The 12,381-nt window shown below is 29.4% G+C and overlaps 1 protein-coding gene across 3 annotated transcripts in view; it reads left to right on the forward strand.

The window, feature by feature from the left end:
• The window catches only part of LOC129906605 (tyrosine-protein kinase Btk29A), a 245,300-nt gene that overhangs the window by 68,923 nt on the left and 163,996 nt on the right, over positions 1 to 12,381 (forward strand). For all 3 annotated transcript variants that reach the window (XM_055982415.1, XM_055982417.1, XM_055982420.1), the window contains 3 exons: positions 2,287 to 2,382; positions 2,612 to 2,744; positions 8,995 to 9,141. In XM_055982415.1, the coding sequence (XP_055838390.1) occupies positions 2,287 to 2,382; positions 2,612 to 2,744; positions 8,995 to 9,141 (376 nt within the window). The remainder of the gene's footprint in view (positions 1 to 2,286; positions 2,383 to 2,611; positions 2,745 to 8,994; positions 9,142 to 12,381) is intronic.

Genomic DNA, 12,381 nt, shown 5'->3' on the forward strand with positions numbered 1-12,381 from the left:
TGGACAAACACAACTTCTCACATGAATCGAATCTTTTCGACTTCGTTGACAGTTTTGGGTGTGGTGGACGGAGGTAGTTGAAAATACTGGCAATATTGATATCATCATGAGAATTAGGGTTAATTTAATATTACACTCCTTCCCATTGAATTGACGTGTCATCTTGGTTCTTGTGGTTCTCATTGTTCTGTCTGTCGGAAGTCCATTAAAAGTGCATCATCATGCAGATTACATTTAATAAAAATGTCCCAAGATGGACATTTCATGAACAAAAAAAAAAAATGGATGATTTTGTTATTACTTTCCCTTGTGGATATGGTTTTTTTTTTTTTTATAGAAGCTGTAAAATTTGCGAAAGTAATACTTTGGGGAGATTTCAGGGAGCTGTCAAGGAGATTGTATTTAATCTGACATATGTTTGACGTTTGATAAAAGACGATGCATTTTAAATGCAAATGAAGTATTGTTTTAAATAATATTGATTTATTTACTTATGTCAAGGGGGCAAATGTTAGATTGTGATAGTTGGTTTGACACATTCCGATTTTTTCACGATTTCTTAATTTTTTTTTGAATATAATAGTTTCAGAAAACTCTTCTATGAGCTAAATATTAAGCAGAAAAAAAAATTGGTTAAAATTTGTCGAAAAATGACGAAAATCCTGTTTTTACGATATTTTTTTCTTTTTTTAGGTATAAACTATGTATTTCGTAAAATATTATTTTTGCCAAATAAAAAGTAAAAATGATGTTGACACAATCAGTGAAAATCATGAATTCGCTGTAGATTTAAAAATCTTTCGGTCAAGAACTCTTTGACTATTTATCATTCTCTTCTCCGCACAGTGGTGCCTTTGGTGATTTTTGGCGTAAAAAATCATTTGCACGGCTATTTCTTGATGAAATGTCCTAAAATTTAGTACTCTGAAGCATATTAGTATAAGAAATATGAAAAATCTTCCAACTTAAATTTTTTCAAAATGGTGGTTCCAAAATGGCGGACAAAATAAGCGTTTATAGAACCAACTTTTTGGAAACTGTTTATAAGATAAAAATTAAGCTAAATTGATGTAAAAAAGATGTTCGATCTTTGATTTAGGTACAAATATTCATATTCAATGAAAAAATAAATTCAAACATTTTTAAAACAAAGTTCAAAAAGTGACATTTTTTTTTTAATGTTAAAAGCTTTATAAATTTACTTAAGGCTCGTCGAAAATGAATAATGGTTTCTACAAATACAATCAATAGGAACATGAAATCAAACAGTCTGGAACAGTAATATGGCTGATACGTCCGTTCGTGCCAGGATTTTCAAAATTTGTTCCTTTGTTAAAGATCTGTTAGTAATAAAAAAAAATCATTGTAAGGGTTAGTTTACCTCAGTTCTTTGACCTTTGATACCTTTAAATTAAAATTTTACAACCATACAAACTTGCTTCTTCCAATTAAAAATTTTCTTTTCATGTAGGTACTCGTATATACCTGAATTCTATAACATCACACTTTCTCATCTATTTCTATTAAAATACTATCTTCATTTCAGCTGTTTCAATAACATTTTCACAAAAGATCCTCAATATCTTATTAAATTAATTGGAATTTAAATATCAAAAACCCTTTAACCTCTAAAGACCATAATGCTTGAATGATCCTTAAAGAGGTTTCCCCACATACATATTAAAAATCCAATGCTCCCCCATTCATCTTAATTAAGAAAAAAATATCCATCCAAGATTAAATGGCGAATCTGCTATAACAACATGTTGCTTTGGTCATAATCCATCAAAAAATCAACCCCTTAAATCGCATATATCCTTTTCAAAACTTGAAAAACAAAAACAAAAAAATGCATTGCATTTCCTTTTTGATAAAGACAGAAACCTCTTAACTGGAAGTTTTTTGTTCATGTTTCTTACTTCTTCTTCTTCTTTTTAACAAGCAATCCATCTGTTGATCCTTAAGAAAACCCTTTCAAGACTCTTAGTTTCGTCCCTATAAAAAAAAACCAAAGTAAAGAGACGAAAAAATAACCTCATACGAGAACTTACTTAAACCACAGTGGCGTGGCAGATGGCATTAAATACAAAAACCACCAAAATAACCCCTTTTAAAAAAAATCAACAAACCACACTGCACAAAAATCTCCCTCATTTTTCTGTTAACCACTTGTATCCAACTTCAGACGTATTAATTTCAAATAAAATAAAAAAAAAAATACCTACCTATATTATTTCAAACTTTTTTTCTTATATTTGGCTTCTTTCTCTTCCTGTTTTTTTACAGCGTCGTCGCGAAAGGGGTCGAATACCAGTCAAAGGAGTACGCTTAGTGGAGACGGCAACAGTCAACGGCGAAGGCGGTGATCCATTTGCCCCAGATGTAAGTCTTCATTCATCTTAACACTTTTTATTTTCTTTCAACACAAAAAAAAAATAATAAAAGAAATAAGAAAAAGAATCCTGTTTTTTTGCACTACTAAAATCCTTGCAAAGAAACACGAGTCAAAGTTTCCTTTTAACTCGTTGTGTGTTGTATTATGATATACTGACTGGGTGCAGGCATAGGGTCCTTTTTTTTTCTGACGTACAATTTTTTTTTGTTCTTGCAGGGATATCCATTTCAAGTTGGATATTGTGAATTAGATGATCAAGCAGCTGCAAGGTCCGTGCCCCAATATACATTGTATTTGGTTGCCAATAGTGAAAAAGAACGAGCTGAATGGATAAGAGCTATTCGTCAAGGTAAGTTTGATTTAACTGGTGGGTGGTAAGTTTTGAATGAGTTATGGTTTTTTTTGCAAAAAGTCACAGTCATTGTTATTGAACTCTTAACCTTTATTACATTTCATCATAATCTTTATCAGAAAGAAGTTCATACGGGATAAGAATGTGAAAAGAAGTCAGAATGAAAAGCATCAACTTCGATTTGTAAAGCTTTTTTTTCAAAAGAAGGTTAATGATGGTTTTACTTGAAGAAATAAAGTCCCTGTCTCAAGAAGAGAAAAAAAAAAAAGGATTTTGAAAAGATTCCGATTTCAATAGTAAGGTGTATTGAGTTTTTTTTATTCACGTTATGATAAGGTAAAGTAAGATAAAAATATCTTTTAATGACCTTTTTACAGGGATCCATCATTTTAATAGAAGAAAAAAAATTTAGGATTTTTTGAAATTTCTTAGTTTAATGAGATTTTTAATACAGTAACATAATAATCCCGTGATTCATTTTTGAAGTCTTAGTATTTGCATAGGAGATTTCGTTTATCATTGAATGCGGTTTAACTTTAGAATTACAATCCACATTTTCGTTCCAACTTTTGCATACCTACGGATTTTCATGACATCATTGAACCGAGATAATATACGAGTAAGAGCCAATTTTTCAATACTCAGATAAACCTCAGTTAGAGCTTATTCCTAGGAATAAAAGTTTTTTTTATATTGACATTTGGCAGTTTTTATTCTTTTGATAGTCTAACTGACCACTGACGATTGAAAAATCAGGGCTAAGTCGAAGTATAATCTTAGGCGTAGATTAAGTAGAATTTTTGAACGAAATTAAATCGGAAGAAATTTTCTTTTATGTGGGTTTCTCAATCGTTTTAAGCATTAAACTGTAAAAGAAAACTTTTTTAGGTGATATTTAAAAAAAAAAAACAGCAAAGACTCGTTGTCCAAGAAAGACCATTTAACTATGCTTTAGATACCTCATTTAATTGGATTAAAACGAATACTTGGTTAAGATGAAACAATTTTTTCTTCGCAGTTTTGTAACAACCTCACATTTTTTACTGTAGAAAAAAAAAACGTAAAATTCACCCAAAATTTCGTGTAATTCAAAGTGCTTTGAATTAAGACCAACTGAAAAAATAATTGGCCTTATTTTACTTTGGCAGAGTGAAATAGGTCCAAATTGATCTATTTGTGCTTTTATCCGAAAAATATGCATTAAAAAATGTTCCACATAACAAATCGGAGCTTCAAAAACAACAGGATAAAGTATTTTAAATATTGTGTATCTTGTCGGCTGACGAGCTAAACAAAATTTACAAACGCGCAATTTATTACCCTGTGTCTTCTATGCATGGGTAGTTGACCAGAACCTAAAGCGTTTTCGGATGGCCAAAGTGGGGTGAGGGAGGCAAAAATTAGGCGGGAGTGAAAAATAAGTGAAAAATAAAATAAAAATAAATAATAAAAATAACCTCGAAAATATTGAATAAAATGCCAATAGATAATTTTTGTTTTATTTTTATCTTTCACAAAAAAATTTTTTTTAATTATTCTTTGAAAAAAAAACTCCTAAGAAAGTTTTGTGAAACAAATTTTGAGTTTTTTTAAAATTTCAATACAGCAAGTTTTTGGTTGAAACATTTACTTCAAGATGGTATAGAAAAACTTAGCTCTTATTAACCTTCTTTTCGTGAGAATTATGCAAAGTAAAGAAAAACAATTTTTTCACGAAAACGCTCCAAAAATTCTAGCTACGTCGATTTTTCTTTCGTTCTTTTACTTATTAAAATAAAATGCACGACTGGGTCGCACGAACTTGCTCTTAGAGTTAAAGTTGCTTAAATTTTTAAGATTTTTTATACAGGGTGTCCCAAAAGTAATGGATCAAACGAAATATGCTGATAGGCCAACTTTAGGGCTCTCAGAATTTGGTAACTTGTTCATCCCAAATCCTTACGGTTTTCGATTTAATGCAGTTTTTGTGAAATTTCGAAAAACCCCGACTCTGCAACAGTATTTTGCTTCCTCCGCTCATAATTGATTTTTGTTTTTCACAATTTTTTCACTAAAACATTGCCTAATAATAAGAAATAATTAATTTATCAAAATATTTTTTATTTCATATGCCATTTTGCTGCAAATTAATTAACAGTTCCATATTTTATAAAAACTCAATTTCTTTCTTTTATTTCAGAGCAACAGCCTGAAAAAAATTTGTATGGTGTGGCACTGGTTTATTATTTTGAAAACTTGCCGTGTTATAGCAGTTTTCAAAAATGTATTAAAAATTCCAAAGTTGCAAATAGAACGAAAGAAATTACAATTTGAATGCAAAAAAACAGACGTTTTCAGAGCAAAATAACAAACAAAAATCGAGGCTTTTGTTCAAAAAGAAATAAACAAACAACACTCGAGAAACTGTGTTTATTTTTCTTTGTTATTTTTCTCTGAAAAGCCCTGTTTTGTTGCTTTAAAATTGTAATATCTTCAGTTCTAACTTCAACTTTGGAAACTTTTATACATTTTTGAAAACTGCAATAACACGACAAGTTTTCAAGATAATAAACCAGTGCCACACCATACAAATTTTTTTCAGGCTGTTGCTCTGAAATAAAAGAAAGAAATTGAGTTTTTATAAAATATGGAACTGTTAATTAATTTGCAGCAAAATGGCATATGAAATAAAAAATATTTTGATAAATTAATTATTTCTTATTATTAGGCAATGTTTTAGTGAAAAAATTGTGAAAAACAAAAATCAATTATGAGCGGAGGAAGCAAAATACTGTTGCAAAGTCGGGATTTTTCGAAATTTCACAAAAACTGCATTAAATCGAAAACCGTAAGGATTTGGGATGAACAAGTTACCAAATTCTGAGAGCCCTAAAGTTGGCCTATCAGCATATTTCGTTTGATCCATTACTTTTGGGACACCCTGTATAGAAATTTGGAAAAAAAATAAAATTTGTTTTTTAGAAAAATAAAATCTGAAATCAAATTGCCCTCAAAAACAAGTATGCAGTTTTGATTAATATACTAAGATGCATTTTTAGAAAAAAAATTTTTCAAAATCGGTAGAGCCGTTTTTTTAAAAACTAAATTTTTTATAAATAATTTTTTGGAAAAAAAGTTTTAAAATAAAATTGGTATGCCATTTTATAGAAATCACTTATCAACATCTAAATACAAAATTTCAAAAAATTCAATGTCATCTTTTCGAAAATTTGATTTTTCAAAAAAAAAATTTTTTAAATTTTTTTAAAAATCCAAAAATTATTTTTTTGAAAATTTTATTGAAAATTAAATAGAAAACCATAAGGATTTGGGATGAACAAGTTATCAAATTCGGAGAGCCCTAAAGTTGGCCTATCAGCATATTTCCTTTGATCCATTACTTTTGGGACACCCTGTACTAAAGTCAAAATTCGAATTATTTTTGGTTCACTGGGGTGTATGCGTACACGGAGAAAAAATAAGGTATGAACCACGTTATTTCTGGTAAATTTAACTTTAATGTAAAGTTTAAATAGGGATGACTCTCCAATAAAATGGAATTTACCTTACTTTTCTAGTAAATTTATAGCTTATGATTAACTTTACAGTAAAGCCTTTTTTTGTATGAATTTCTAAAAGAAATTACTAGAAAGTTAGGTACATATTTTACCTTACTATAAGGCTGAAAATACTGATTTTTAAAGTAAATTGAACTTCTCTATGGAAGGTATATAATTTAGTTAAATATTAGATAAAGTCAATTTCATTTTTATTGATGACATTTTTCTAAATAAAATTGTATGCATTTATCTTACAAAAATTAAAATAAAGGTAATTTTTGTAATTATTGAAAAGCATAACTAGGTAACACGTACTTAATCCTCAAAGCTATTTAGAAACAAGTAACGTATGACCCTGTTATGTTTTTCAATAATTACATAAATTACCTAGTTTATTATAATTTTTGTAAGTTGCAAACAAACAATTTTATTTAGGAAAATATCATCAATAAAAATGGAATTGACTTTATTTGACCCAATTTTTTTCTAATTCTTCATGAATTAATTAGATTGAATGATGTTTATGCCTATGGATACTCCTATATTATTCTAACACAAGAAAAAAATTTGCTATCCGTAATTACGGAGCCAATAATAACGCATAAAAGAACACAAAAAGTAATGAAAACATTTCACTTATAAAAGAAAAACAGAAATGGGAAAAGAAATTTTTACATTTTATTGCTTTATTAATTATTCCGCACCCGGACACCTAAAATCTTTGACAAAAAAAATATCCAAAACAAATGGAAAACAAAATGGCAGACTTTTCAATGACACCAATTAAGATACGGGGAAAATTCCTAGAATTAGGTAATATTATGACCTTAGTGTAAGGTAAAACTTATTCATAGAATAGTTAAATTTGTAAAATATGTTTTACTAGAATCTTAAAGTGAAAAGAGTCGTACACTTTTTTGGATGAAGGTTTATTTGGCTCTACGTAAAGAAAATATTGTTACTCGTAAGGTATATACTACTTTATTTTGTTCACCATAATTGTCTTATAAAAATTACTTTACGGAGCCAAGAAATGTTCAATACTTAAGGTAAATTTTACTTAAAATCTAAAGCTTTTTACTTTAATTTTCTTACTAGTCACATGGAGTATAAAATACTAGATTAATTTTTCTCCGTGTAACATTTTTTTTTTAGGAAAATAATAACATACGATTTTTATCGCATACAAAATTATTGAACCAATTACTCTGGTATGATAAGTCTTCGACATAATGAGCATTACTGCTTTTACAGAGTCATTCCAGATTCCAGTACGTAAAACGTAATGTTTAAAAACTGCAGGTCTAACCAAAAAAAAAACTGACCTATTCTCTCAATTGTGATTTGTTGCCATAAACTTGAAATGGTACACTTGTTCAATATTCTTTTTGCAATAACGCAATCAAGAGTTTCGGATCCTAGAAGCATTTTCAATTTTCTTTAAGAGTCCAACCATATTGTTGTGCCAAAAATACTAGGTACATTTTATTAATCTTTTACCATTTATCACTTTATCTTTATTTCAACTGCTCAAGATTTATAAAACTTAATCATCATAAAAGCAGTTAAAAGGCCTAACTTCGCGAAATAATTAAGTCTTCAATTTCAAACTTTATGACTTGGCATATAATAGAACGAATTTTATTATCCTTAAAATCTTAAATTTCGCTAAATACACTTAAAAAATTTAAAGCAAAATAACTTGCCTTCGAACATTAAAAGCCCTAATTCACAAAAGTCGTTAACATTCGTTACATTCCTGACCCAAAAAAAAACAACCTTTTTCCACACCATTAACAACATAACAGCACTGACCGTGCTCAATTTGCTCCATTCATTGCCATAACCATCACCATCATCATCGTCCAGTTCATAACACAAATTTATTACGACCGCAGGGTCATTAGGAGAGGTCAGTGTTATTCAATGAAGATCATGTCTACGACAATGATGATGATGGCCAATGTCTTCCCACCAAACGTATAGGAACCCCAGCATCAGTTAGATACTACCAGCATCATCTGGTAACCTCCATTTGGGTCTCTTTTTTATCCCAACCAACATCATCACCATCAATCGACTTACAGAATCGACACAAAACACAAAAGTTATTAAATTTGTTCAGGTGATTTACTGTTAATCAAGAATAGACTCAAATCCTTAAGCTTTGTAGGTAGGTAATATTGTGGTGGTCTTTTAACTCGAAAACGAAACGAACAAACGAATCAAGGAAGCCTGAGTGTCGATTCAATCAGCAAACTAATCTCCCACAGAATCAACACAATATCCAATGCAATTTCATTCTATTCCATCAAATATTGTGTGGAAAATACTTCGGCCTAAACTTGCGGTTTTTATAGGTTAGTTAGATGCCTTCATAGTCGATTTATCTGCGCGCTGTCAGAGAGTGCGGGAGAGACTATGACTTTGGTGGTGGGTCGTGATGCTGCAATGTTATGCAATGTGATGGCCCAAGGTCATTTCAATGAGTATTTCTTGTGGTTTTTCATCATGAAACACGCACAATAGATGCAGCAGGTAGATAGAGGTTTTTGTTCTTCGTTTTGGTTAAGGCTTTTCTGTTAAATCCATTGAGAAGTAGTTGGTTCATTATAACGGCTTCTAGAGAATTCATCAAGATTTTTTTTTTTTACTGCTTTAATGAATTTCTTTATGTTTATCTTCTTCTCTGTTTTTTTTTTTTTTAGTTTGTGAAGATACCAACACACAAAAGTCATACCGTTTTCATCCGGGCCTGTGGTCAGGCAAGAAATGGTCCTGCTGTAAGGGAATTAGTCGAACGACATTTGGATGTCAGGCCGCAACACATTGGCGTGAAACCAACAATAATCCAAGTAAGTTTAAGTTTTTAAATTAACAATTTTAGTTTGAAATTGAGTTTTTATTAATCCTGAAATTAATTGGTTATAAGCTTTTTGAGGAAAACAAACTTTAAAAAATACATCTTTTTGTGGACTAGGAGTATAAGTGTCAACTTTAAAAGCATTCCTCGTCCTTCTGTTTTCTTTCCTTCTAAATTGTATTTGTAACTCAAAAATTGTGTAGGAACGTAGTAAAAACCGAATGTGAATAATATGAATCAAAAATTAAAATAATTGTATTAAATGTTGGTTAAGAAGCTACTGGCATCTGTAGTTGACGTTGATTGTTGATAGTGTTTGTTCGGTTTTTTAGATCCCTTACATTTCGAAGAATATTGTTGAAGAAAAAAAAAAAATTGTACAATGTTAAAAGCCAACAGAACCTGCGAAAAGTCGGACGCTAAAAACAAGATTGTTTGAAAAAGCTGGTAAAACTTTAGCAATAATTTAAGGTTCGTTTTTGGTTACATATACGCAAATTGTTTTTTCTAAAATGAAATGTTTATGTAATCAGTAGGATTTCAGTCAATACTACAATCGCTCAGACAAGAAATTTCCATTTTATTCATAATTAAATTTTTTCATGATTAAAAATTTGAAAAAAAGTAACATGACTTACTTTATGTAGGTATACAGGGTGTCCCACAGTCACCGCCCCAAATGAAAACCATGGATTCCTGAGGTCATTTTTAGTCGAAAAACTTAAGAGGTAATTTTCTCGTTTTCGTCCCGTTTTCGAGTTACGACGGTTTTTATAATTTTTGCTCTCTTGTCATTAAACTGGCCTTATCTTTGCCAAACTACGTTTTATTCGAAAGATTTTTTTTACAACCAATCAAGAATTTATTACAGTTTTAGTTTGTCTCAAAACTTTTTTTCTGCGGACAATCGTTTCTCCACAATTTAGCATCAAACACAATTTTCTTCGTTTTTTAAGTTGTTTTTTACACTTTCATATCATTTAAGTCAAAAAAAACACGTTAATGAGTATTAAATTTTTGTGCTTTTTATTAAGGCCCAGTTTATTTTCATAAGTAAATTAGTTTTATTTCATAAAAAAGGTTACTGAAAGTAATTAAAAAAAATAAACAAACTGAGTGAATAAAAAAAAAATTATTTTTAAATACAAAATTAATTTAAATGAATTAAAACTTTTTCTGAGCTTTATCTATTTGTTCTTTTCTTAACCATAATAGCCCAGAAAAAGTTTTTAATTCATGTAAATTAATTTTTTATTTTAAAATTATTTTTTTTTTAATTCACTCCGTTTGTTTATTTTTTTAAATTACTTTTAGTAGCCTTTTTTATGAAATAAAACTAATTTTTATTATGAAAATAAACTGGGCTTTAATAAAAAGCACAAAAATTTAATACTCATTAAAGTGTTTTTTTGACTTAAATGATTTGAAAGTGTAAAAACAACTTAAAAAACGAAGAAAATTGTGTTTGATGCAAAATTGTGGAGAAACGATTGTCCGCAGAAAAAAAGTTTTGAGACAAACTAAAACTGTAATAAATTCTTGATTGGTTGTAAAAAAAATCTTTTAAATCAAACGTAGTTTGGCAAAGATAAAGCCAGATAAGAGAAAAGTGAACAAACATCATAAAAACCGTGGTAACTCGAAAACGGGACGAAAACGAGAAAATTACCTCTTAAGTTTTTCGACGTAAAATGACCTCAGGAATCCATAGTTTTTGTTTGAGGCGGTGACTGTGGGAAACCCTGTATAATAGAAAATTACCAAAATTACACAGAGACAAAATAACGCAGGTATTACTTTACTTCTGGTATATTTAACCTTATTTCTTGTATATTGAACTAGTGTCTGATATATTCAACTATATTATGGTTAAATATATCAGATGTAAATTTATACCTGGCGTAATTTTTACTTGCGATATAGGTACTATAGGGCAAGTTTAGGATTCGTAAAAAAAATCGAACTCGAGATAACAATTTTACATGACATTACGATGATGGAGAATGCCAAAAAAGTGGGTCCGGCAATTCTGTCTGTCTGTCTGTCTGTCTGTCTGTCTGTCTGTCTGTCTGTCTGTCTGTCCGTCTGTCTGTCTGTAAGAACCTCGAGCTACATCCTAAACTACTGAATGGATTTTCTTTAAACTTGGTAGTTAACAGTTTTGAGTGATTCCCTAGAAGAGAAATTGAAGTTTTTTTTTTAGGACCAAAACTAACGGTACCTGTCATATAACGGAAACAGAAAAGTTGATTTATTTCAAAAACGGCTCTAACGATTTTGATTAAAATTTTTCTGCTTACTGTTACAGATAAGAGCCTTCTTTGACAATAAAAAAAATATTTTTTGTACCGTTATCAACGGTATACCTGCCATAGAACGGTTTTTTTGATTTATGAATTTCTCATAAACGACATAACAGATTTCGACCAAATTTTTAATACAGAAACGTTTAATCAATCATTATTTAAAAAAATTTAAAATTTTTCAAAAACCACATTTTTGGATTTTTAAAAAATATTTCAAAATTTTTTTTTGAAAAATCAATTTTTTGGAAACGAGTTGGTGAAAAAATTTGAAATTTTGTTTTTATGTGTAAATTAATTATTTATTCAAAATTGCATATCAACTTTTTTTTTGAAAAATGTTAGAAAATTTTTATATATAAAAAATTATTTTTTTAAAAAACGGCTCTAACGATTTTCGAAAATTTTTTTCTAAAAATTCCTTTTTATACTAGAAATAAAATAGCATACTTTGTTTTTTGTAAAAGATTATTTAAAACGGTATTTTATTATTTATAAAAACGGATTTTATTTTTTTTGTACCACTAACGAAATTCCGTGAAAATGTCAAATTTTCCCTAATTTTGTTCAATAAAAAACTTTAACATTAGAGTAACTTTTACCATAAGAGCAAGTACGTGCGACCCCAGTCGTGCAATTTATTTGTCCGTGCATTTACTCGATTCTTTTAACGAATATTCTCTACTTCAAAAAAAAAAAAAAAAAACTTTCAAAAAAATCATAACAAGCTTTTTTTTGAGGACATTTATTTTATTTAAATTAACTGCAAATAACTTGCTGGCGGCATTCAGTCGCTGATAAGTCTAGTAACAATAGATTTTTTCAAGGAACAATTCGTAACGGACTGATTTTTGATATATGTTGTACATATTTTTTACTGAAATGCATAACAAAATGTCTTGGAGTTTAATCTGTCCGCTAGTCCCGAT

Source organism: Episyrphus balteatus, chromosome 1, assembly GCF_945859705.1.
Source record: "Episyrphus balteatus chromosome 1, idEpiBalt1.1, whole genome shotgun sequence".
Taxonomy (NCBI): domain Eukaryota; kingdom Metazoa; phylum Arthropoda; class Insecta; order Diptera; family Syrphidae; genus Episyrphus; species Episyrphus balteatus.